At 47.5% G+C, this 26,667-nt stretch overlaps 3 protein-coding genes across 7 annotated transcripts in view; 1 reads left to right on the plus strand and 2 right to left on the minus strand.

The window, feature by feature from the left end:
* WBP1L (WW domain binding protein 1 like) overlaps positions 1-212 on the minus strand; it is a 64,556-nt gene extending 64,344 nt beyond the window's left edge. Inside the window, exon 1 of the mRNA XM_010589020.3 lies at positions 6-212. Coding sequence (XP_010587322.1) covers positions 6-95 — 90 coding nt within the window. The 5' untranslated portion in view covers positions 96-212. The remainder of the gene's footprint in view (positions 1-5) is intronic.
* A 3,234-nt stretch (positions 213-3,446) lies between these two features.
* SFXN2 (sideroflexin 2) lies at positions 3,447-25,600 on the minus strand. 5 transcript variants are annotated; one of them, XM_010589023.3, is made up of 13 exons: positions 25,498-25,598; positions 19,530-19,683; positions 15,858-15,943; positions 15,520-15,690; positions 14,289-14,387; positions 13,705-13,780; positions 13,141-13,226; positions 11,795-11,855; positions 11,347-11,413; positions 10,674-10,723; positions 10,278-10,327; positions 8,372-8,419; positions 3,447-7,531 (listed from the first exon to the last, which is right to left on the minus strand). In XM_010589023.3, exons 3-13 carry the CDS (start codon positions 15,875-15,877, stop codon positions 7,432-7,434), a joined length of 828 nt encoding a protein of 275 aa, XP_010587325.1. In that variant the 5' UTR covers positions 15,878-15,943; positions 19,530-19,683; positions 25,498-25,598; the 3' UTR covers positions 3,447-7,431. The 5 variants fall into 5 exon arrangements, with proteins under 5 accessions (XP_010587325.1, XP_003409195.1, XP_064125445.1 ...); XM_003409147.4 differs by having other exon boundaries at positions 15,858-16,042; positions 25,498-25,597; XM_064269375.1 differs by lacking the exon at positions 25,498-25,598 and adding an exon at positions 25,246-25,465 and having other exon boundaries at positions 15,858-16,042.
* Positions 25,522-26,667, plus strand: part of ARL3 (ADP ribosylation factor like GTPase 3) — a 34,457-nt gene continuing 33,311 nt past the window's right edge. The window contains exon 1 of the mRNA XM_003409148.4: positions 25,522-25,896. Within this exon, the coding sequence (XP_003409196.3) occupies positions 25,537-25,896 (360 nt within the window). The 5' untranslated portion in view covers positions 25,522-25,536. The remainder of the gene's footprint in view (positions 25,897-26,667) is intronic.

Consider the following 26,667-nt stretch of genomic DNA (forward strand, 5'->3'; position numbering starts at 1 on the left):
CTTACCTGCGGGGGCTCAGCCCTGGCTGACAGGGGGCTGGGCAGCGCCTGGAGGAGCAGGAGCGCCATGCCACACATGAGCCTTCTCCTCTCCATCCCCCTCCTGCTCCTGCTCCTCCGCCGCGGCGCCGCCACCACCCTCCGCCTCCTCCCTTTCTTCCTTTCCCTCTTCTTCCTTTTTCCCTTCTTTTCCTGTTCCACTCTCGCCTCCCGCTTCCGGCTCTGCTCCACCCCGCCTCAGCCAAAACACCCTCCCAGACACTGGGGAGGCTCTCCAGTTCCAGCGCTTCATTGGCCTCTGCTCTTCGTTCATTGATCAAAACAGCTGTCGATCAAACCAAAGCCCACCTATGAGGACGGAAGACCAGAAAGATCCAACCAATGAAAAGTAGGAGGAAGTCAGGCCATCTTGAATCCTGCAAGACCGTGTAAAATCCGTGGGGCCCGTAGAGAGTGGCGGAAGTAACTCCTTTCAGGAGGCGGGGCCACCCAGAATGTGTCTCGAAAAAGCCTAATTCCAATGTCGCCATCTTGAGTGTGGCGGAAGTACTAGGTTTCCACAGTCCAGCAGAGAGGTGGTATAGTAATTCTAAAGGGTGTTGAAAAGTAAGTTATTTCTAGAAAGTAACCGAGCGCACCTAGAGAAGAAAACACCTGCAATCTAAAATCTTATGTTTTATGTCTTTAAGCTTAGCCCTAGTATTGGGTCCCTCTCCTTGTCCGAAACTGCCGGAGCAGCAATTTAGGTCAATTTGAATTCTCTGAGTGATTTAGGAGATAATATTGGAGCCACTATTCCCTTTCCTAGAATATGACCCAGCTGGAGCTGGACTCCCAAGGACACATCAACTGGACCCTGAGGTATAAAGACAATAGCTTGGACAATCTTGAAAGACATCTTTTAGGGAAACTTTAACATAAACAACTCATAAAACATAGCACAGGTGACCCACATACTTTCCACTCTCCTTTTTTTTTTTTTTTTTTAGCCTTTAGTTTTTTAGTCAATAGTATGGGTTAGTCAGTAGTAAGATTTGTTGTACCAGTGAAGGCCCTCCTGACTGTCCTGACTGTCCTTACCGAAACCTGTACCAATGATTGTTAAGAAAGACAATTTAAAATGTAGGATCACAGTTTCTAGCCAATCTGTGAAAAGGTGAGGCTTTCAATGCTTTTGCCCATTTGGAATGCTGATATATACTGATGACTCTAACATTCCTTAGACTCAGACAGGCTTGGCTCTGGCAGCATGCTTGTCCATTTTCCCACTTTTGCTTATTCTGTAATATTCCTTGGACTTGGGCAGAAGTGGCTGTAGTACCATGCTCGTCTGCTTTCCCAATTGTGTCTGTCCTGTAATTTCTTTGGATTCGGGCAGACATTAGCTCTGGCAGCATGTTTGTCCACTTCCCACTTTTGCCTCTTTGAATATATGCCAAATAAAACTTCCTTTTTGCTTTACTAAACTTTGTGGTGTTTTTACCCTAACACATGAGATAGTTCCTTTACCTGAGGCACAGTGCTGTGTCACACCATGTTTCAGGGACAAAATTCTATTGACTATATCTCAAAACCAGTAACCCAGTTTCTATCAAGTTGATGCCAACTAACGGTGACATATCAGAGTAGAACTGTGCTCCATAGGGTTTTCCATGACTGATTTTTCAGAGGCATATTGCCGGACCTTTCTTCTGAGCGCCTCTGAGTTGTTAGCAGCTGAGCATAAAGTTAAGTTTGCGGAGACTCCTCTACCTCAGAAATAGCCCTGAAATCCATCCCTCATTGTTTCAATCCATGTTCTCATCTTCCGGTTAGATACAAATGGCCTTTCTGCTGCCTTCTCAATAGGCAATTACTCCCTCTCAAATTCCTTCTACACACCACAGCAACAGTGCTGTACCACATAAAACCAAACATTATCATGTCACATCTTCCCCTCTGACAGGATATATAGTCCAAACTTCTCAATATGGTCCTCCCTGTAACCTGGTCCTTGCCTACTTCTCTTTACCTCACCTTCCGCCACTACATTTCCTCACATATTCCACTCACTCTGAACACTTAAAAAATTCCTAATATGCTATGCTATATAGCACCCTTAACTGGATTTACACATACAGTTTCCCATTTACAAGCTCCTTTAGCCTCCACCTTGTTTCTTCTTCCGGGTTCACATAACATTTACCACAAAGTGCATTTAATCTGTAATATCTGCCTGTTTGCCCCTCCCACTAAATTTGCAGCTCTTTCTATGACACACCAAGTCTTACTCATTTTTTTCTTTTTCTTTAAATCCCTACAATATCCAGCCGCTATGAGTCAAAATGGACTCGACAGCAAATAAAAACAACATACATATCCAGTACAGGGCCTAATCATGAGCTCAATCAATGTTTGTAAAATAAATATTCAAAGGCAGAGAACACAGGTGTTTGTAGCAGCTAATTTCCTCTCAAGAGGAAACGTTTTACAGCCTGGCCTATCCCACGGATAGCTGAGCTCAGAGGAAGTTGTTCTTGGCTTACCCAGTGGCAGAGTGGGGAAAGGTAAGAAAACAATTTTGCCCCAGCTTATGAATGTCCATAGTTCTGCCTCCATCTTGAACCAGCTTTCTCAAGTACTGCAAAAGATGGCAGGTATTTTGGTAATGTCAAATTTCTTAGTAATTCATTCATCCCACAAGTCAAGTTTCCTAGGGGAGAAGTGGAAAAGGCTGACCCTCGGTCTAAGTACAGGTTCCTTATGAGCACAATTAAGTGTTCTGAAATTCCCATTCTTCTTGATGTTATTCATAATTTGTTATGATCCACACAGTCAAATGCTTTTGCATAGTCAATAAAACACAGGTAAACATTTTTCTGGTATTCTCTGCTTTCAGTCATGATCCATCTGACATCAGCAATGATATCCCTGGTTCCACATCCTCTACTGAATCTGGCTTGAATTTCTGGCAGTTCCCTGTCTATACACTGCTGAAAACGCTTTCGAATGATCTTCAGCAGAATTTTTACTTGTGTATGATATTAAGGATATTCTTCAATAATTTCCACATACTGTTGGATAACCTTTCTTTGGAATGGGTACAAATACGGATCTCTTCCAGTCGGTTGGCCAGGTAGCTGTCTTCCAAATTTCTTGGCACAGAATCAAAGAAATGGAAAATTAAAAGTGTTGACATGGATGTGGAGAAATTGATACATTGCTGGTGGGAATACAAAATGATGCAGCCACTGAGGAAAACAGTTTAGTGGTTCCTCAAAAATTAAACACAGAATTACCGTATGATCTAGCAATTCCATCCTAGGTATATACCCAACAATTTGAAAGCAGGGACTCAGATAGATATTTATACACTAATGTTCATTGCAACATAATTCACAATAGCCAAAACATGGGAACAACTCAAGCGTCAAACACCAAATGAATGGATAAGCAAAACGGGATGTATACATACTATTCAGTTTTAAAAAAAAGAACGAAGTTCTAATACATGCTACAACATGGATGAACCTTAAAAACATTATGCGAAGCGAAATAAGCCAGATACAAAAAGCATAAATATTGTATGATCCCACTTAATATGAAATATCTAGACTAGGCACATTCATGGAGACAGAAAGTAGGTTAAGGTTATTAGGCACCGGGTAGGAAAGTTGAGAACTGATTGTTTATGGGTACAGAGTTTCTACTTGGAGTGATGAAGAATTTTGGTAATGGTTGCCCAACATTGTGAATGTACTTCATATCACTGAACTGGAAACTCAAAAATGGTTAAAATGGCAAATTTTATGTTTTGTATTTTTTACCACAACAAAAATAAATAAATAAAAGAGCTACAATCTGTGAAGAGAGGAAGAATGCCAGGAGACTCGAGGAGCTGGGAAAGAAAGGGAAGGGTATAGAGTTTTGAAAGAGTATCAATGGGGAATTGCTCCTGAGCTCTGGCTAGCTCTGGTAATGTTCTTCCTATGTGACTTTGGAAATGGACAGAAACTGGAGCCTGGGTCTCCCATCCTAAGGCAGCAAGCTCAAAGACTGACTTTTCTGCTTAGACACCAGTTAAAATCAAATTGCACATACTACAACATGAATGAACCTTGAAAACATCATGCTAAGTAGAAGGCAGTCATTCGAGCAGAACAAGGGGATACTGCGTGATTTAAAATCAGAAAAAGTGTACGTCAGGGTTGTATCCTTTCACCATGCTTATTCAATTTGTATGCTGAGCAAATAATCCGAGAAACTGAGCTATATGAAGAACAGGGCATCAGGATTGGAGGAAGACTAATTAATAACCCATGATATGCAGAGGACACAACCTTACTCGATGTAAGTGTAGAGGATTTGAAGCACTTACTGATGAAGATCAAAGACTACAGCCTTCAGTAGGTACTGCCCCTCAATATAATGAAAACAAAAATCCTCACAACTGGACCAATAAGCAACATCATGATGGAGAAAATATTCAAATTGTCAAGGATTTCATTTTACTTGGATCCATAATCAACACCCACGGAAGCAGCAGTCAAGAATCAAATGACATATTGCACTGGGCAAGTCTGCCACAAAAGACAACTTCAAAGTGTCAAAAAGCAAAGATGTCACTTTAAGGACTAAGATGTGCTTGGCCCAAGCCATGGTATTTTTGTCACATATGCTATGAAAACTGGACAACAAAAAAGAAAGATCGAAGAATTGATGCCTTTGAATTATGATGTTGGTGAAGAATATTGACTATACCATGGATTGCCAGAAGGAACAAATATGTCTTCGAAGAAGTACAGCCAGGATGCCCATTAGAAGGGAGGATGGCAAGACTTCGTCTCAAGTACTTTCGACACGTTATTGGGAGGGACTAATCCCTGGAGAAAGATACCATGCTTGGCAAAGTAGAGGGTTAGTGAAAAAGAGGAAGACCCTCAGAGATGGACTAACACAGTGGCTGCAACTATGGGTTCAAACATACCTACTATTGTGAGGATGGCACAGGATCGGGCAATGTTTCATTCTGTTGTACACAGGATCACTGTGAATTGGAACTGACTTGACAGCACCTAACAAGTAGAAGCCAGAGACAGAAGGCCACATACTGTTTGATTCTATTTATAAGAACTGTCCAGAATAGACAAGTCCATAAAGACAGAAAGAATAATATTTGTGAGTGGCTTAGGGGAGGTGGCAATGGGGAGTAACTGCTAATGGATACAGGGTTTCTTTTTGGGGTGATGAAAATGTTCTGGAATTAGACAGTGGTGATGGTTGCACAATTTTGTGAATATACTAAAAACCATGGAATTGTACACTTGAAAAGCGTGAATTTTATGGTATGGGGATTACACACCAATTTTTTAAAAATAGGGGAAAAAATCCAATTGCAGCCAGTACCTCGGCCTCAGGTGTCCCTGGATGGTTAATGGTTAACACCCTTGGCTGCTAACAGAAAGGTTAGAGAGGTTCAAGCCCACCCAGAGGTGCCTCAGAAGAAAGTCCTAATGATCTACTTTCAAAAAATCTGGCATTTAAAACCCTTTGGAAGACAGTTACTCTCTCACACACATGGGGTTACCAGGAGTTGGAATCAACATTATACCTTGGCCTCAGGGAGGAGGTCCTTTCCCTCTAAAGGAATGGCCCTCACTGTGTGGTTCCCAGACCTATAGAACCAGCATCACTAGGAAATTATTAGAAATGCAAATTCTCAGGCCCTGCCCCAGAGCTACAGAATCGGAAACTCTGGGGTTGGGTTGAAAACATCAAAAACCCACAGTCTGTTTTAACAAGTCCTCCAGGTGATTCTTGAAGCCCTGCAGTGGTTAAGAGCTCAGGTCCCAACCAAAAGGTAGGCAGTTAGAATCCACCAGCCACTCCTTTGAAGCCCTACGGGGCAGTTCCACCCTGTCCTCTAGGGTCCCTATGAGTCAGAATCGACTTGAGGGCAACGAGTTTAGTATTTTCCAGGTGGTTCTGATGCTTGTTCTTAAGAACCTCTGTTCTAAGGCAGGGGAAACTTTCTGTAAAGAGCCAGATAATTTTTTAGGCTTCACATGCCACATACATAAAGTCTCTGTCACATATTCTTCATTTTTTTTTTCCTTTTTATAACCCTTTAAAAATGGAAAAAATATTCTTAGCTCCCAGGTACACAAAAACAGGTGGTGTGCCATCAAGTTGATTCAGACTCATAGCGACAGGCTTCCCATATAGTTGTGTACCCTCCATGCCAAGGCCAAAGTTGAAGGCAGGTGGCCTTATTAGTTTGCAGACAGTTCATTGTACTCTTTAAAGAAATTTATTCAGTTCACAGTGACATCCTTTCAAGAGAGTCAGCAAATTCTACCAGACAAAATTCATAAACACATTAACCCCAGGTAAGCCACAGCACTCCCTGAGGAGCTAGAGAAATCGCCTAGGGAAGCCAAGCTGGGGACGGGAAGTGGCTTTGCTTTGCTGTGTGCACTTTAAGGCTCTTTGGTTCTGGTTGATTTCCTCTTGGAGGTGTCCAAAGGAAACTTCCCTTTCCCATTCAGCACACGCTAGTCTTGCTTTGGTGTCTAACCCAATGGGCTGAAGAAGGGAGGCAGCCAGGAAATTATACTCATTAAAATGTGAGGTTAATGCCTATGTATATGCTGTTCATTCACAGTTAGTGGATTTATCTTTTAAAACAGAGGTATGAGGCCCTGGGAGGAAGAAAACTTCCAGAATCAGAGAGACGATCCCAAGAATAGATTTGGACATGATTTCAGGACAAGAGAACAAAGTCTGTGTCAATAGGTAGGGACTGAAATACTGTGAAACTCCGCTGCCCAGCACAATGGCCTTTTTTTACTGCCTGAGAAACTCAAGTTTAACAGCACTCCCAAAGAAGCTTTCAGACCAGGGCAATGGGGAGGAGAGTAGAGAAGGGTGGAGATGAGAAGTCAAGGTGACAGGCTTCTTTTCCCCACCTCTTCCTGAGTGAGGTTAGAATTGCATGGGTAAAAGGCACCACTGCTTAGGAGAGGAGGAAAAGTAAGACAAGGGACAACACTAGGGGTTTCTCTGGGTTCCAGGGGCCTTTCCTCAAACTTGGTTGGAACCCAGAATCCCTACGGTTTCCTAATTCCCCTAAATGGTTAGCTTGAGTATCTCTCCCAGGCACCAGCATCTTCTCCTTAAGAAGACCCCAGTTCCTAGTCTCCGAGGAATGGGGGTTGGAAGTAGGGGGTAGATACAAGGCTTTGATCTTTGGCCCCCTTGTTCACTTTCATCCCCTGGAATCTGATAAAACAGGTACCGGGGCTGGAGGCATGAGGCCTCTTCCCACCCACCCCAAATCCACCCTGATCCTCAGGAATTATAGGCAAAGAGGAATGAGGGTCCAGGTGTGCACGGCAGCTAAGGAGGAGTTGGTGAATTTGGATGTAGGCTGGTCCTTGCTGGGGCGGGGCATTTAGAGGCCCTTATTGAAGTAGACATAAGGCACAAGTTCTCCATGCTTGGCCCTGATGGTGTCTTGGAGCTTAGGTTCCAGATAGGAAACTGGCAATTCACTGAAAAGAAAGGAGAGGGTTATGAACATGCCACCTGGGGGCCAGCAGCAAATCATCCTCAAATAAAGTCCAACCCAAACACCACCTCTAAGAAGCCCTTCCTGATTTTTCCAGTCAGAACTCTTAATGACCTCTGTATACCACAATATGTTGCTTTTACCTCCACTCAGGCCAACTTCATTCCCCCCGGCACTAAAGTTCTTTGTTTAAACTTCTATCTTCTCCACATGCATATGTGTTCTTACAACAAGCACAATGCTTTATACACAATGTTAGCACACGAGTACTGAACTAAGAGTACTGAGGACGAGAGACTGGCATCTTCCCTGTATACAATCCAGCCATACCTGGTCCCCTGCAGCCAGCTCCCCAACCCCAAGGTCTGATGTGTCCTTTCCCTTTCCCATCAACCCCCTGATCCCTCCTCCCCATCCAGGATACCTGAGAAAAGGAGAGGTTCAAGCAGTCTACCTTCTAGTCAGAATAAGGACCTATCCCCTTGTTCAATTTTAAAGACCAGACTCAGCCTAAGGAGACCTACCTAGTAATCCAGCCAGCAGGGAAAGTTCTTATTCCCTCACCTTCTCTCCAAGGAGCCCTTGCTCAACTGGGAGGGGGCAGCCTCAACCCTCCTCCTGGTTTCTCCTGCCCTTTGAACATCTGTTTTGGTTTACCATGTCCTTGGGGTAAACGGGTCCAGAGTTTAAGCCCATGGGCACCTGTCCTTGGACAAGTGCTGCCCTTCTTGCCCCCTCCTTCCCTCCTTCAGGACAGCAGGTAGATCAGGGGGGTGGTGGCAGCGTGTTCAGTAAAACAAAGTGAGTAATGAAAAGCAGATACCATGTCTGTGGGAAGAGCCCACATGCCACTGGTACCATGAAGATAAGGCTGCAAGAAAGGAGAAACCAAAGTATTAGGGGGACCTCTTCCCACAGGCCTGCCCACACCCAGCTCTGAGCTCCCCAAAGGAAGGGGTATGCCCATTCACCCAGCCTGCCTTCCCAGCTGGCCCCACAGCTGGCCCCACAGCTCATCTCATCTCCCTTCAACCCTTCTCCTGCTCCCTGGGTGCCAGGATACTCATTCTGGCCCAGGGAGAAAATCAGCCTCCGAAGTCCAAGCAGATGAAGGTAACAATGAAGTTACTACGGACGCAAGCAAGCAGCAGTCCTAGAGACCACAAGCACATACTGATGTGTAGGGAAGAAGTGATGGGCATGGATCCCAAGGTCCTGCTCCTTTATTCACTGGAACAAAATCAATCCAAACCAGTTGCCATGGAGCCCATTTTGACACCTAGGCTGTTACAGCACAGGAAAGGTCAAGTGTTTCTCAAACGTCTTCGCATACAAATAACTTGAGGAGCTTGTTAAAATGCGGGCACTGACTCAGTACATCTGGGAATGAATGAAGAGTCTTCATTTCTAAGTTCTCAGATGACGCTGATGACGCTGGTCCAGGACCATGTTTTAAGAAGCAAGGTCTTACAAAGTTTGAGACTCTAACACACCTGGCTTTGCATCTCAGCTTTGCCACTTCCTAGCTGTGTGATAGCAAGCTACCTCTGAGCCTGCAGATGGAGGCAGCATGGCCTACCTGGCCATGTTACCATGAAGATTAAGTGATATAACACATATAGAGGACCCAGCCCATGGTAACTACTCAATTGGCAGAAGATAGTATAGCATAATGTTAAGACAGCTAAGGATCAAATTCAGCTCCAGCAACTACAGTTATATACACTCGGGCAAGTTTCTTAAACTCTCTGAGCCTCAGTTTCTTCTTTTATAAAAGGGGACGATAATGGTATATATGGAGTCCCCGGGTGGTACAAAATGTGCTTGGCTGCTAATCAAAAGGTTGGAGGTTCAAGTCCATCCAGAGGAGCCTCAGAAGGCAGACTTGGCATCTACTTCTAAAAATCAGCCCTCGAAAACCTGTGGAGCACAGTTCTACTCTGCCATACGTGGGGTCAGCATGAGTCGGAATCAACTCAACGGCAACTGGTTTTAATAGTACATATACCTCTGAAAAACAAAAAAACCCAAACCCATTGCTGTCGAGTTGATTATGACTCACAGTGACCCTACAGGACAGAGCAGAACTGTCCCCAACAGGTTTCCAAGGAGCAGCTGGTGGATTCAAACTGCCAACCTTTTGGTTAGCACCCCAGCTCTTAACCACTGTGCCACCAGAGCTCCATATACAATTCTAGGGTGAGAGAATTAGATGAAGTTATAGATGTGAAGCATTAGCACTGAGGGAGCACACAGAAAATATTCAATAAGTGTTCATTGTTATTGTTGCTGTCATTAGCCCCGTACATAGCCTTGCAAAGCGTGTCTGAGGCTAGGACATGTCCAGCCAATGGGCAGGCACCTAAGAATGCTGCCATAACTTCCCTCCCTCGAGGCTGGGACACCTGACAGCCCCACCAAAGCTGTGCCTCGTCGTTCTCGTCTCTGCTCTAAAACTGCTCCAGACTAAAGGCCAGATGAGAGGCCCTAGGATAGGGGGGCACCCAAACACCCCACTTTCCATACTGACGTGTGTATAGAGTCTTGCCCAGACTCATGCCCTCAAAAAAGATGAGGCAAGAGCCCGCCAGATGGACCTGCTATCCTAAGCTCAGCCACCTTTAAAGTCAGGGAAAGCAGCATGTGTTCTCCAACATGGGCTCCAGAAGTAAACAGATCTCGGGTTCCCCAGCCACCTCAGAGCCCAAACCATCAAGCAGGATACTCACAAGCACCCACACAGCATGACCTGCAACGGGGCATGTAGGACCTTGACTTTCTGCACAAAAACAAACAGAAGAGAGACCCATATGGGACGTATATACCTTAATGTGAACCCCACACCTCCCCTGCCACCAATCAGCCAGCCAGCAAGAGGAGCCCACAGGCATGGAACTCCTGGTCCTGTGGAAGGTGAGGAGAAGGGGACTCCTCCTGCTTGCCTTGCTGTCTGCAGACAAGGTGAGGAAACCCACCATGATGTCTAAAGCAGACGGTCAGGGGAACGGGTATGGATTCCACTTGAGTGAGATGAAAGGGTGCCAGCTAGAGGTCAGGAGCCCCCAGGCACAGGTGTGGTTGGGGGACTCTGGGCAGGAAAGATGACAAAAGAAAACACCACTCACCTTCATGAACTGCAGCTTCTCTAGTTGTTCCATGAGGACTGGCAGCAAGACTGGAAGAGACCAGAGGAGAAGCTGGGGGGAGGGCAGTAAGCCTCCCCCTAGAGTCCTTTTGAAGTCAGACCAGGGGCTGAGTGACCACTCCTTCCAGGAACGCTTTCCATTTGGAAGAACACTGCATGGGTATGGCCACCCCAGCCCCACTCTCCAAGGCCCAACAGGTCGATGCTTCCCAAACTTCTCAGTCTGCACGCCTGTAACCACAGTAGGTCATGCACCTCTAGGCCCAAAGCATCCTTCTCAAGACTGGAAATATCTCTGAAGGCTCCAGCGAACACGTTTTGTATTCTCCTCGTAACATAACTCCAGGAAGCTCCACCAGGGAATTTCTTTTCTCTACCACTGTTTCCCTAGCACCGAGCACTGTGTTTAGCACATAGCAAGTGCTTGATAAATATTTGTTAATGGATATAACTTTCTCCCCTAAATCTCTGATTAACTGATGTTCCAGGAACTACAGTGTGGTTCTCCTGTGGCTTTCAGCACTCAAGCAAACCAGTTTGGGAAGCATGGCTGCAGAAGCTGGGGTCCCACCTCCCACGAAAAAGCTGAGTGTGGCTAAGGCCTCTATCCTGTTCTCCAGGGCCCCAAGGATGGGAGGGCTTCCCCGTCTTACTCATGCCAGGGGCTGCCATGGTGATCCGAGAAATAACCACTTGGGTGATGCCTATGGCTGCAGCTCTCTGGGGACAAAAAAGAGTAAGTTGTTAGGAAAGGTCTTATCCAATGTACAGGGGGCTACACTGGAGGACTAGGTGAGGGTCATGGCCAAATCTGAGCTGGTTAAGGGAAAGGGATGGACCTGCCAGGGGCTGAGTGACCTCACCCAACCCTCTCCCACCCAGCTGGACTTCTATGGCTTCAGGATCAGAAATGATAGAGAAAGGAGATGGGAGGCCTGTTCTGAACAGAGAAACATAGGAAAATCGAAGGGGAATGAGGATGGAGTCAGGAAGAAGCCTTCTCCATCCCATTTGGAGCCCAGGCCTGCTCTGACCACGAAGGAGATGGAAGTATACGAGAGTGAAGTTCCTCCTCCCGCTCCAAGGAAGGCCTCCACTTACCTGGGAATGACCAATCTCATTTTGATTCCTGTCCTTCACGCAGATGCCCTGGATGAGTTCCCTAAACACAGACAGGAGTTGCTGGATGTGGGAGAGGGGTGCTGAAAGCCTGCCAGTCATGTGACACACAGGAGACCAAGACCAGGACACTAGAGATCTAGGAAGCCACCTCCCGCAGCCTGGTCCTTTGACCTTCCTTCTGCACTCCACTGAACAGTATCTCAGAAGTGACCAAGGGCAATGGCCAAGAGGTCCTGGGCCTGGACTTCCTAGGCTGAATCCTGGAACTGCAGTGTGTGTGATCTTGTGCAAATTAACTAACCCCTCTAAAGCTTCAGTTTTCCTCATCCGAAAAATGGGGATAATCATGGCACCTACTTCACAGGACTTGATGAAGCTTCTATAAGATAGTGCCTGCAAAGAGTCTAGCCCTGCACCTGACACAGAGTGACCACTCCACAGAGAGTAGCTATTGTGGCTATTATTCTCAAGCCAGTTCTTGATAGCACACAACCCAGGACCAGGTAGATGGCTGGGACTCATTCAATCGTTGGGAAAGTTCAACTGGATGGGGGAGGAGAAGAGGGGAGGAGCAGTATGTATGCATGACGATCGATCCATCGTGGTAGTAGTGCTCTTTCAACAAAGGCTACTGGGATACATTTCCATTTGCTAGTAGTCCCAAGAAAATGGGGCCTGCAGATACTGCTGCTGCTGCCGGCAATAATGACAATGGTGCTAACACTTGTGTAGAATGTGTTATGTTTCAGGCATTGTTTTGAGTGCTTTCTGTATGTCATTAAATCCTCCTAACAGAGGGACACCTATGCTTTCTCTCATCAAGAAACAAAAAGTGTGAGACACAACAGAGTTTCTCCTTTTACCTTTCCCGCTGAAAATCTCAGGGCTGGGTGCCTAGAAAACATCGACCTAATGGTACCCCTCTGCCTTCTTTCATAGCTTCTTGGTTCTGTTCTGTCTTTAGACACCTGGCTCTGTTATATTTCAGTCTGTAAGCCACCCCCAAGGCTTTGGACGTAGGCAGCGTTCACAACTTACATAACACATTTTAAGTTGCAAGGACTTGCTCTGGTACAAAACCCCTAGGTTCACCCTATTTTCCCCACCCAGGAAGGGACTCCCACAACACTCACCACAAAGACTAAACCTAAGTCACCCCCCACTCCCAGGTGGGTAGGAGCAATCCTCAGGGACCCTTCAGAGGCTCAGCCCACAGCCCTTCCCACCCCTACCTCAGCCCCAAGAAGCCACCCACTGCCTTGATTCCTTGCCCTTTCCTGGGTAACCTGTGGTTTGTAGAGAGAAAAAGCGATTCCTGTACTCACTGCTGTCTCATCATAGGGATGTTGACACAGTTAGCTGCTGCCACAGCGGCAAAGGGCACCCAGCGGCCCACGAGAGGTGGAGCTCTCTGTTGGGGAAGAGAGCAAAGGGAGTTGTCAGACTCACTGGGAGATGAGGATGGCGAGGATTTAAAGTCTATAAAATTAGAACCCTGGTTGTGCAGTGGTTAAGCACTTAGCTGCTAACTGAACCCACCAGCTGCTATGTGGGAGAAAGATGTGGTAGTTTGCTTCCATAAAGATTACAGCCTTGGTGACCCTATGCGGCAGTTCTACTCTGTCCTATAAGATCACTATGCGTTAGAACTGACTCAAGGGCAATGGATTTTCAGGTACTGCCACACACCCAGACACCACATCTGGGAACCCCAAAGTCCCTCAAAGGCCTCAGAAGGACTAACCTGGGACAGCCCTGCTGTATTTCCCACTACTTGTCTGGACCCTGGCCGTGCCAATTCATTCAGCCTACAGAAATGGCTGTTTTCCTCAAGGCGTTGCTGCCCCCTGGTGGCCACTCTTGCCCACAGTAGCGCCACAACACAATACCTTTGTCAACATGTTCATGCCCACAGCAGTGGCCACGGCAGTGGTTGTGGCTGTGAAGTAGGAAAGGGCCATCTGCCTAGTGGAAAGAGAAAGACACTTTTGGCGGAGGGAGGGGAGTCCTAATGGCTGAGTGCAAGACGATGGGCTTCAGTGAGAAATTCTGGAAATGAGGCTTCAGGCCTGAAAACCTCATGTGATCAGTCCCCAGCCTCATCAAAATCTTTGCACTTTGCTGTGTCCTTATCTGGAGAATCCTTACTCTTCAGAACTTAGCTGAAATGCTACCTCTACCAAAAGGACTTCCTTGACCAGCCTATCTACCTGGACCACCCTCCTAACCCCCCTGGCTGTTCTCTATCTTGTCACCCTGTTTATCTCCTTAATGGCACCAAGCACAATCTGGGATCATTGTGCTTGTTTTCTTTTTAGACCTTAGACTCTATGAGAACAGAGGCCACACCTCTCTGACTCAACAGTGGACCCCCAGCACCTAGAACCATGCCTGGCACATAATATACACTCAAGACATGAACAAATGAGCGAATGGATGAGTGAATGAATGAACACATTTAGAAATGGTCTACCTGACTGACGTGGGGGAAGCCGCATTCCTGTTGGTGTAGTTGACTAAGGCATTGAAGGACTGGTTCACCCACTGCCAGAAGACCACCGCTGGCATCGTCCTACCAGTAAGAGAGGCCAAGACAGGCAGAGAGGAAGAGGAGAATGGAGGGAAGCTTTGGTGTACACCAGCCAAGCCATGTCATCTACAGCTCCCCAAACTGTTCCCATGCTGTTTTATGCACCTGGGTTTTCACTCAGGCTGTGTGGAATACCCTCCCCCTTCTCCCGTACCTGACAAAATCCTGCTAAGAAATCACTTCCTCCTTGGAACCTTCCCCATCCTTCCTCTGCCCCTCCTAGAGAGGGTTAGCCATTTTATGCTCCCTGCTCTGACAAGCCCATGTTCTTCCCCCAACCTACCACTTACCACACCCTATTGTAACTGTTTACTTCTTTGTCACCTCAGCAAAACTGGGAGCTTCTTCAGGGGAGGGATGAAATCTACACTCCTAACACCTGGCACAAGGCTTGGCTCTATAAAGGCAGACTGAATAAATGGTGAACGGTCTGGGGGAGAAAAGGGGAGAGGTATACATCCAGCAGCTAAACAAAGTTTATTCTCTCCCCAACCAGACTGAAAGAAAGGTTCTTCCTATTTTTATTTTGATGTTGCATTATAAAAATACATTCATTGTTGAGTAAGTACTTTTAAAAGAGGGAATTAGAATAGCTTATCAATTGAGAGTCCTAGAGAGGTTTGCCTGGGTTAAAATCCAGGCACCAGTATTTTCTGGCTGTGTGAACATGGACAAGTAACTTCTCTAGAACCTCAGTTTTTTCATTTATATTGGGGACGATAACAATACCTACTTAAGGGGCTGTTGAAAGGGTTAACTGAGTTAAAACCTGCAAAGAATTTAGCACAGTGCTTAGTATCTGGTAAGTGATAAATAAAACCAACCAGTTGCCATCAAGTCAGTTTCGACTCATGGCAATCCCATACGTGTCAGAGCAGAACTGTGCTTCATAGGGTTTTCAGTGGTTGATTCAGTGATTGTCAGGCCTTTCTCTAAGGCGCTTCTGGATGCACTCGAACTGTCAGCCGTTCAGTGAGCAGCCGAGCATGTTAACTCTTTGCACCAGGGATTCCAAGCAATCAGCAAAGAAGCTATTATTATTATTATCAGAATATGGCTCCCTTCCTACATGTCCAGGCATCTGCACCTGCCACTGCCCTGCTCCGGGGCCCACCTGTAGAATTGGAGCATGAAGCCTGTGATGATCATGCCCCCAGGGACCTGGAAGGACATCCGCCCAATGATGTTCATCTTCTCCCCGGTGTCGGGGTGGAAGGCTGAGTCGTACAGCTTCTTGGCATATAGCAGCTGCTCTACTTGGGTTCCTGGGGGCACAGCCCCCATCCTGCCACCAAGGACAAGGAAGATGACAGCCAGCCTACAGGCAGGATTTCCACCCAGCCCTACTGATGCCACCCAGCTCCCAGTCATCCTGCTCTCATTGCTACCCCATCCCTGAGGTCTTTCCTCCCTGGAGGCCCCATCAATCCAGTGCCCACCCCAACCACTCACCTGCTCTTCTCCACCATCATCTTGGCCCAGTCCAGCTCCCGCTCTGGCACCAGGACTGTTCGGGGGTCCGTGATACTGAAAAAGTGCTTAACCCGCCCCAGGAAAGTGCATTGGTCCCAACGGGGAGCATCGATGTTAAAGCCAGACAGGTCAGCCTCCATCTTGCTAAGACACAAAACTGTGGACTTAAGGGACAGAGGAAGAATGAGGATTGTCCCCAAATTCACCGCCTGCCTTGGAGGCCCTGAGTACCTCCCACAGTGGTAGACTGCCCACATTCACCAGGCACCAGGCATCACCTGACTCTCTGGGGAGGGCCCAGGTTGAGAAATCAGGCCCAAACCTGTGTTTCCTGAGTGCCTGCTGGTGGCCAGCCTGTGCTTGGTCACGCTGTGGGGGAGACAGGAAAAAAGAACAGCACAGCCCCTGCCCTTGGGTAACTCAGAGCCTGATTGGGAAACAGTATGTAACATGTGCAGTGACAATAAGTACAGTAGGAGATGAGAGGAAGCAGAGATGGGTGGGGGCCGAAGTCAGCAAGGGGGCTTCCCAGAAGAAGGGGAATGTGAGCTAGGCCCTGAAAACTAGAATCGATTTATCTGGAGGAGGTAGAAGGCATAGGGTCAAAGGACGTGCAGATAAAGGTGGAAGTGAACACGGCACGATCACTGTCAGCACTGCAGCAAGTGCGTGTGTGTCTTAGTTATCTAGTGCCGCTCTAACAAAGACCAAAGTGGGTAGCTTTACCAAACAAAAATTTATTTTCTCACAGTTCAGGGGGCTAGAAGTCCAAATTCAAGGTACTGGCTCTAAGGAAAAGATTTCTCTCTCTGTTGGCTCTCAGGGAAGGTCCTTGTCTCTTTTCAGCTGCCATTCCTCAGCGATCTGCATGTGGCATGGCTCCTATCATCCCCATCTCCACTTGCTCCTCTGTCCTAATCTGTACTTTTTATCTCAAAGGTAATTGGCTTAAAGCACACACTGATATGGCCTCTTAACATAACCCCAAATGGGATTATAACCACAGGTATAGGGCTTAGGATTTACAACACGTATTTTGGGGGGACACGATTCAAGCTGTAAGAGTGTGTGAGTGAGATCTCAGGCCATGGCATGAGTGAGGCACAGCGCCTGCCCTCAGGAGTTAGACTGAGAGAAAGACAGGAAAACAGCAGATGGACACAGTGCTGCTCACAGACACCACAAGCAGCGGGAAGCCAGAGAAGAGGGAATCGAAAACTGGGCATCTTCCAGCTTACCTGGCACTGCTGTCCCGGGGTCATTATTAATAGCACCCCTTTTCACCCTCAAAAGTGTCATAATTTGGAGGGCAAATTATATGGTGACTTTATCTAAAATGGATTAGGGATTCTGAACATACTTTGTGAGAACAAGAAATAAGGAATCATAAAAATTTGCTAGATAAAGGAGAGGTATTTCAGGCAAAAAGAAGAGCAAGTGTGGAAACCACGCAGTGCACATGGGGGCCTGATGACAATGATGAGAACAGCTAACACCTATTGAGTTCTCACTATACGCCAGACACTTTGCTTAGTGCTGCACATGCATCTCCTTAATTCTTCACAATAAGCATGCGATGCAGATACTTTAATTTAACCCCATTTTATGGATGAAAAATCTGAGGTACAGATAAGGTAAGTAACTTTACCAAGTCACACAAGCATTAGCCAGTGGCAGAGCCAGGATTTTAATTCAGCCTGACTCACTTCAGAGCTCTTACCTATAACTGGGCTCTGGAATCCAGGCCTAGAAAAGCTAAGGCTTTAAAATATTTGCCTGACAATTTCAGGAAACCATTAAAGGATTTTAAGAAGGGGAGTGGCAAGGTCAGATTTGCAGTTTAGAAGGAACACTGTAGGCATGAGAATAAATAGGATGGTTAGGACCTCACGGGATGCAGAGAGACCAGCTGGAAGAGAACCCCAATCATCTAGGCAACAAATAGGGGCTCAAATGAACACAGATGCACCAGAACAGAGAGGGGGTGCCCAGAATGAGAACCTTTTAAAAAAGCAGGATTGAGGATAGGAGGAATGGTGTATCAGTCAGGGTTCAACCAGAGAAGCAGAGAGATACAGATATAAGTATATAGATACATTGTTGTTAAGCATTGTCAAGTCAACTTTGACTCACAGCGACCCCATGTGTTACTGGGTAGGTCCTCTTTTAAAGAGCTTCCACCTGATTAAGTCAGGCCCACCCAGGATAAACTCCCTTTTGGTTAACTCAAAGCCAACCAGTTAGAGACTTTAGTTACATCTGTAAAATTCCTTCACAGCAAGCTTCAGAGGTCAGCGGAGCAGGGGCTGGGGTCTGGGGAACATGGTTTGAGGGGACTTCTAAGTCAATGGGCAAAACAATTCTATTATGAAAACATTCTGCATCCCACTTTGAAATGTGGCGTCTGGGGTCCTAAATGCCAACAAGCGGCCATCTAAGATACATCAATTGGTCTCAACCCACCTGGAGCAAAGGCAAAGGAAGAATACCAAGGTCACACGACAACTAAGAACCCAAGAGACAGAAAGGGTCACATGAACCAGAGACCTACATTATCCTGAGACCAGAAGAACTAGTTGGTGCCCGGCCACAATCGATGTCTGCCCTGTCAGGGAGCACAACAGACAACTCCTGAGGGAGCAGGAGACCAATGGGATACAGACCCCAAATTCTCATAAAAAGACCATACTTAATGGTATGACTGCGACTAGAGGAATCCCGGAGGCAATGCTCCCCAGACCTTCTGATGGCACAGGACAGGAACCATCCCCGAAGACAACTCATCAGGCATGAAAAGGACTGGTCAGCAGGGGGGAGAGAGGTGCTGATGAAGAGTGAGCTAATTAAATCAGGTGGACACTGGAGAGTGTGTTGGCAACTCTTGACTGGAGGGGGGATGGGAAGATAGAGAGAGAGGGAAGACGGCAAAATTGGCACGAAACGAGAGACTGAAAGGGCTGACTCAATAGGGGGAGAGCAAGTGGGAGAAGGGAGTAAGATGTATGTAAGCTTACATGTGACAGACTGATTGGAATGGTAAATGTTCACTTGAAGCTTAATAAAAATTAATTAAAAAATTCCTTCACAGCAACACCTAGATAGTGTTTGAATGAACAAACAGGAGAAGGTGTGTGTATGCCACAAAATGGCTGCTGCTATCCCCATAGCCCACTCTATCCAGAAACATACCTGAGAGGGAATCCTGAGGAGTTTTATTCAGCCTAGCCAAGCTAGCTAATTACAAACATTTAGAACACTACCTGGGGCTTCTGACTTTGGCAACAATGTGTTGAGATAGAGAATACAGAAAAATAGGTTTTAACGGGAAAACCTATTTCCACATGTTGAGTTTCAAGTGGCATGGGACTTTCTTAAATGCAATAGGCTGCCTCCTGTCTCAAGTTCTTTGCAAATGCTGTTCCCTGGTCAGAATGCTATTCCCTCCCCCTTTCCACTAAATAACACCTCTTCAACCTTCAGATTTTCGCTTAAACCTCATTTCCTCAGAAGTCCTTCTCTGAAGCACCCCTCCCACCTCCTCTGCTACTAGGTCAGGGGCCCTGCTATGAGCCCTCTAGGCTGTGTATTTTTTGTTCAGAGCTATGACAATTTGTCATTATACTCTGTGGCTTTATCTTGATGAATGCTTACCTCCCCCACTAGGCCAAAAGCTCCTCCAAGTCAGGGCTGTGTTCGTCTTGCTCACCACTGTAGCCCTGGTGCCTAGCACAGTGCCTGCCTGAGGAAGGCATTCAAGTATTCACTGAATGAGAGGTCCATTTAGTCGGCATTTGGATATTCAGGTCTGAAAGAAAGCAGAGGGCAGAGAGGTCTGGGCTAGAAGTAAAAAAATTGAGTTAGCTGCACTGAGGTAGTTTAGGATTAAGTTTTCCAGTGAGAGGACACAGAGTGGGAAGAAAAGACAGCTGAGGACAAACCCTGAAAAAGCACATTTAAGAAGCAAGCTGAAAAAAGAAAGTCCCCCAAAAGATAAGAACAACCACAGAGGTAGAAGAAGGGGTAGCCAACACATGGAAAAAAGAAACTGTGGTGGTCAATTTTAAATTTTTTGCTAGACTGGGAGAAACTTCAGCTAGCTGATGTGCTGGGGGTAAGTCATTTCCAAAGAGGAAGGAGGGAGCCAGGTGAGGAGTGGCCCAGCGTGAGATAATCACAGCACCCCTACCTGGCCCTGAGACCACTAAGGAGAAGCCAGACACAAGCTTCCAGTATCCAAACTCTGAGTTCCCCTCTCCTATCCACTCATGAAGCCCATGAGGAAGCCCTGGGCTCTGCCCTCTAGGACAGGCTGACTCAGCCTCCTGCAGGCTAGTTGAAAGACCAAAATCACTTCACTTAGTCCCAGCTGAACCCAGAGTGGGAAAAGGGGGAAGACTCATTTTCCCTGACTCTGCTGTTGTGTGATTCTGACTTACAGCAACCCTACTGGACAGAGTAGACCTGCCCCATTGGGTTTCCTAGGCTATAACCTTTACAGAAGCACATGGCCCGGTCTTTTCGCCCACAGAGCAGCTGGTGGGTTTGAACGGCCAACCTATCGGTTAGCAGCGAAGTGCTTAACCACTGTGCCACCAGGGCGTCTTCCCTCACTCTGTGAAGCTAAAAGCAGTCAGCTTGGCTCACAGGTCACACTGCCTCGGCTTACAGAGGTCCAGGCTCCTACCTGCTAGAGACAGTGGGCTGAGCAAAATGCCACACCTCCCTCTCAACACACACACACCCAAACCATCCTTCTCTGCCATCTCTCCCCACCCTCCAGCTCAACGTTGGAAAGTCCTCTGCCTTTCATCATGGAACCACTTCTACCACTAAGGGTAATCATTTGTTAAATTATGCGAGAACTTTTGCCTTCACTACAGAGGTCAGAATGGGAGGACCCCAGCTCCTGTCTTACATGGAACATAATGCAAAAAGGAAAAAAAATCTAAATTCTCTGTCTGGAACATTTCCCCCACCCCCACTGGCCCCCAACCCTCTTCAGGATGGATTACCCTTCATCCTGCCGTCTTAAACATGACTTCTTCAGGGCAAACTCAAGTCCTTCTATTACACTCCCTCAGCACCGGGGACTTCTCCATGGCAACACTAGGGGTTTTTGCAATGATCACTTTCTTGTTATTTACAGTTGTCTGTTTAAAGTCCGCCTCCTCTGATAGAATGTGTAACTCATAAGCATGGGGACCAAGTCTTTGCTGTTCGCTGCTATATCCCTCATCTGCCCTCGAGAAGTATCTACTGCCTGTCTGAAACGCATTCCAACTTATACATTGGGAATGTCACTTCTTTTAAGTCAAACTCAGAACCTACCTTGGCTACAGAATTAAGAGCAGACTTTCTTTCACAAAGTTGCAAATTGTCTGCCCCAGCTGTACTGAACCATGTGTGCTGTTGTTATGGCTGCCAAATTGATTTTGACTCATAGCAACTCCATGTAACAGAATAGAACTGCCCCATTGGGTTTTTCTTTCACCAGGTCTTTCTCTCACCAAGCTGCTGGGTGGGTGTCTTAGTTAACTAGTGCTGCTACAACAGAAATACCACAAGTGGATGGCTTTAACAAAAAGAAATTTATTCTCTCACAGTCTAGGAGGCTAGAAGTCCAAATTCAAGGCTCCATCTCCGAGGGAAGGCTTTCTCTCTCTGTCAGTTCTGGCGGAAGGTCCTTGTCATCAATATTCCCCAGACTAGGAGCTTCTCAGAGAAGGGACCCCAGGTCCAAAGGATGCGCTGCTCCTGGCACTTATTTGTTGGTGGTAGTGAGGTCCCCCTGTCTCTCTGTTACCTTCTGTCTTTTATATCTCAAAAGAGATTGACTTAAGACACAACCTAATCTTATAGATTGAGTCTTGCCTCAATAACACAACTGCCTCATTAACACCATAAAGGTAGAATTTACAACACACGGGAAAATCACATCAGATGACAAAATGGTGGACAATCACATAATACTAGCAATCATGGCCTAGCCAAACTGACACATATTTTCTGGGGACACAATTCAATCCATGTCCAAAAAACCGAAACCAAACCCGTGGCCATCGAGTTGATTCCAACTCATACCAACCCTATAGGACAGAGTAGAACTGCCCCATACAGTTTCCACAGAGCACCTGGTGGATTCAAACTGCAGACCTTTTAGTTAGCAGCCGTAGCTCTTAACCACTATGCCACCAGGGTTTCCTCAATCCATGACAGTGGGTTCGAACCCCCAACCTTTCCGTTAGCAGCCAAGCCCTTAACAGTTGTGCCCTCAGGGCTCCTTGAACCACAGGTAGTCTCTAACTTTTCTTCCACTGTTACTCTCCCTCCTCCTGCACAACCACAGCTAGTCTCACTAAGAAGGTCACCATCATGTCCAGGACGGCCCCACTTCTAAAGCAATGTGGTTCTCACTACTGGGAACAAGGGGGAGATAGAAATCAAACAGATGATTGGCCAATACCTCCTCTTCCTTCTAGGATCAGAGAATGTCATAGCTCAAAGACATTAGGGACCCTGGACCAACCCCCTCAGTTCACAGAAGGGAAAACTGAAGCGTAGAAATGTTCACATCCATTCAACAGCATGGTTAGTGTTTGTGGCACACGTGCCCTGCACTAAAGACTTGTGGCAGGTATAAAGAGGAACAAATCTAGTCCTCAAAGATCTGATGATAGCTAGGACCCTACTTTCCCAAGGTCATAAGGCTTGGCTTAGGGTCACCTAGACAGTTTCTCTTCCCACTAACCCATTACCAAATTTACTGCCATTGAGTCAATTCCGACTCATGCCGTTCCTATAGGACAGAGATGAACTGCCCCATAGCATTTCCAAGGCTGTAAATCTTTACAAAAGCAGACTGCCTCATCTTTCTCCCACGGAATGGCTGATGCATTCAAACCGCCAACCTTTTGATTAGCAGCCAAGCGCTTAATCATTGCGCCACGACGACTCCTTCTCTTTCTACTACAGCCTACTTATTTTCTCTTAAGGGGGGAAAAAAAGGAGAAGAGAAAAGGAAAAGGGAAATAACCTACTACTTCAGCTGAAGTAATGCTCATCCTTGCCATGGTGACTTGTTTTTCTCTGGCAAACAGTATCACAGCTCAGAGAAAAGGCTTCCAAACCCCTCTGGGGTATTCGCCTAAGAGGCAGAAAAGTGCAGATAATTTTCTCTACCCAAGAATTCCCTGTTTGGAGTCCCAGGTAAGGTGAAAAACAAAACATTCTTGCTCGCAACCAAAGACTTAAAAAAGTTCACACACAGACCACTGAGATAGGTGAGGGTTGATGTCAAGGCTGGCTAGAACAAGATGGAAAATGAGACTAATAATTACACAAGTTGGCCCAGGTGTATCCCTACGTACGCTCATGTATGCCCATATTATTCCAAGGCAACTGTGACACTGGACACAGACACAACCCAGAAAGAGAAATTTGCCTTACTTATTTCACAAAAGAGCCACCAAGCTAGAAATAGGTAGATTACACGTGGGTAGAGATGGTTGTTGACATATGCTATCCAGTCAATTCCAACACACAGTGACCCTACAGGACAGAGAAGAACTACCCCCGTAGGGTTTCCTAGGGTATAATTCCTATGGGGGAGGAGATTACCAGGTCTTTTCTCCCTTGGAGCCACTGGTGGTTTCGAACTGTTGACCTTTCAGTTAGCAGCTGAGCTCTGAACCATTGTGCCACCAGGGCTCCTTGTAGAGGCGGTACACACTCTGAGTTAACCATTCATCTTGCACCTCTTTAGTCAAGGTTCTGAACTGTTTTCTCTCCAAGATTCTGAAGCAGGTATGCAAGCAGCCCAAACCCACTGCCGTTGAGTCAGCAGATGTTTAAAAATTGGCTGAATGTACAAATAAAAAAAAAAACTAGTGCCATAGTTAAGGACAATTCAGGGAAAAATTTGCCTTCATTCCAATGATCTTGGATAGGCTCGAAAGCCTGCTGATAGGAACAGGGGCAGAACCTAAAAACCTAGGTGAAACTAAGGCTTCAAACCTGTTCAGTCACAGCCAACGAAGTGAAACGGAAACAGACCCCAATTTTTACAATTTGGATGATCTGGAATGATGACAGAAATGGAAAAAATTACGGCTGGAAGCCCTGGAACGGGAGACTTGGAAGAGGCACGGTGAGCCGCTTTCAAGAGCCCGATGAGTGAGATTAGATTATTGGCAAGACTGTGGAGAGGACACACATTCAAAGCTGCGTGGTAGGCCACCATCTCTGAGCGGAGCACCACTGTTTGCAACTCTGCTCAAAATCCTAGCAGGAAACAATTTGTTTCTACACAACGTGTATGCTGCCCTTTGTTTTCTAAGAGGGAGATCAGGTTTCTAGTAGCATTTTGATCCATAATTCTTCCCATTCCGGTTGTCATTCTGGCTCAAATTTTAAAAAATTCAGGTCTGTTCCAGTTTCCCTTCCCGGGTCATGACTGAAGCGGGAAGAAATGGTTCAAAGCCCTGGAGGAAACGATAGTAATAGCTAATCTCTCTCTCTCTCTCTCTCTCTCTCTATATATATATAGCTCTTCCTGTGTGTGACATTTTTCTATGCACTTGACATATAATAATTCATATAATCCTCAAAGAACCGTACCCATACCCAGTGCCGTCGAGTCGATTCCAACTCATAGCGACCCTATAGGACAGAGTAGAACTGCCCCACAGAGTTTCCAAGGAGCGCCTGGCCGATTCGACCTTCCGACCCTTTGGTTAGCAGCCATAGCACTTAACAAACAACCGTGAAAAAAACCGTAGGCGGTAGGTAATATGCTCCCATGCATCTGCAAAGTTCCAGGTCCATCCATCAGCGCCCAGGCTTTACCAGTTCTTAAAAAGTCTGGTTTACACTGCAGATATAAATCACTCTGTTCCTCCTACTTGGAGCACTCTGTCAAGAGTGGGACAGAACTCGGTTCGAGTCTCATTCTATCGCTTAAAATAACCAACTTCCAGGGTGACTGTGAGAACGAAATGAAATCGTGTATGAAAAGCATGTCACTAGAAAGCAAATTTTGTCCATTGCTGTATCTCCAGCGTCTACAACAGGGCCTGGCATGTGTGTCAACTCTTCTATGGGCCTCTGCATGGGAAAGGGGTGGAAGCACTTCCCCACCCACCCAGAACGCCCTAGCTCTTCTTTAGCTCCAAGTCCAGGCCCATTTGTGCCTTTTCCAGGAGTGCAGATGGTGTACGACCGGTTCGACATAGCAAAACCCAGCCAATCGCAAAACGCCTTTCACCCCTGCTGTCAACTCAGATCAGAGCAAGTCCCAGATTGGTCTTTGCCCTGAGACAAGCTGCCTCTTCGCCTCTCACCACCCGGATCCCTCATCCCAGACTCTTACAAAGGGTGTGGAGGTGGGCACACAGCTCAAAACGCCCCGGCCCCTTGGCCTAGCACACGAAGGCCCTGGGGACCTGCGGGGAGAGCCCGAGGCCACTCCTCGCGCCACGTGGCTTCTGCAGGTGGAAGTCTAGCGTCCAGCCCGCGCTGCAGCCCCACCTGGGCAGAGTAAGGACAGAAATCCAAACTCCCTCCCGGGACGTGGGGACTGAAAGTAGACGTGGCAAGCGGCTCTCTCCCCAAGGGCCCTTACCTGGTCCCGGGAGGAGTGCCCTGAGACAACTGCTACCAGATGCAGCACGCTTGGGGAGCCCGGTCTGGGCCCCGCCCCTCGCCCCGCCCCCAAGCGGGGCTCGGCGGGCGCCAACCACGTGGGCTGGTTTGCACCATCTCCAGGTCCCTGCAAGCCCGTAGCCGCCTCCCCGCTCTAACAGCACGCCTGCGCGATGGGCGGCCCCTGGCGCGCTTGCGCACTTTGGAGAAAGCGGAGCTGGACCCGCCTCTATACCTCTGCTTCCCTCCTCCGCTGTGCGTGAGAGGGACGTCGGGGGCGGTGCCGCAGCAGTTGCCCCTGGTAACGGGGAGGCAGCCCGAAGAGGAGGAGGAGGAGGAGGAGGAGGAGGAGGAGGAGGAGGGACTCGGCGGGAGGATGGTGAGTGTGGGGGACTGGGCCCCTCCGGAGCTGGCCGGTCACCCCCCTGTCCCCTGGTCCGGGGCGGGGCACTGCGCTCAGAGCTAAGGAGGGAAAGGGACGGCGCGCAGCCCGCTGTCTGGGTTCTCGATCGGTTTCGCGGGACCGCGGAGAACCCCGAGGATGGGCCCTGGAGAGAGGCCTGGGCCTGGGGAGGGAGGCGGGGCTTGCAACGAGTCCGAGGCTCAGGGAAGGGGCTGACAGGGTCCGTGACTGGCCCCGTATGGAGCCGGGGCTCCATCATTGCTCTGGGGACAATGATAAAGACGGATCCTAGGAGTGCGGAGAACAGCCTCCGCACGCCGACTTAGCTTTTCCCGGGGAATCCGCGTCCCTGCGCCGCAGGAAAGGGGGGTCTGCCTGAGGCCGAGGACGAAGCGGGGAGAGGGCCGGCGCTGATCTCTTTGAGGTCGCCCTGGCAGTACTAGGGAGATGGTATCCTAGCTCGCCTCTTCCTGGAGAGATGCGGACCCTTGGGGCGTGGAGGTCCCAAGGCACAAAGAAGTGCTACTTGAAAGGGATCCCTGGTGAATCTTAAACCGCCTTGGCGTCTGCGTGGCTGGCGCGCTTCTGCAACCTGGAGTTACTCATTTGATGAGGGTTCTGCAAAGTCTAGTTGGTGACCGATTTCCTCTCCAATACTTAAGCCACATTGGCGTAGGCAAATTAACTGCTCAATCTCTAGTATTTCCTTCGGAACCTGTTGCAGCCTTTGGCATATGACCACACCAG

This window comes from Loxodonta africana, chromosome 16 (genome assembly GCF_030014295.1).
Source record: "Loxodonta africana isolate mLoxAfr1 chromosome 16, mLoxAfr1.hap2, whole genome shotgun sequence".
In the NCBI taxonomy this organism is placed as follows: domain Eukaryota; kingdom Metazoa; phylum Chordata; class Mammalia; order Proboscidea; family Elephantidae; genus Loxodonta; species Loxodonta africana.

Coding starts and splice junctions, on each gene's coding strand:
- SFXN2 (XM_003409147.4), bottom strand. CDS start 16,018: ATGGAGGCTGACCTGTCTGGCTTTAACATCGATGCTCCCCGTTGGGAC. Junction 11,856..13,140: donor ATCCCTATGATGAGACAGCA/GTGAGTACAGGA, acceptor GTCTGTGTTTAG/GGAACTCATCCAGGGCATCT. Junction 8,420..10,277: donor GTCATGCTGTGTGGGTGCTT/GTGAGTATCCTG, acceptor CCTTTCTTGCAG/CCTTATCTTCATGGTACCAG.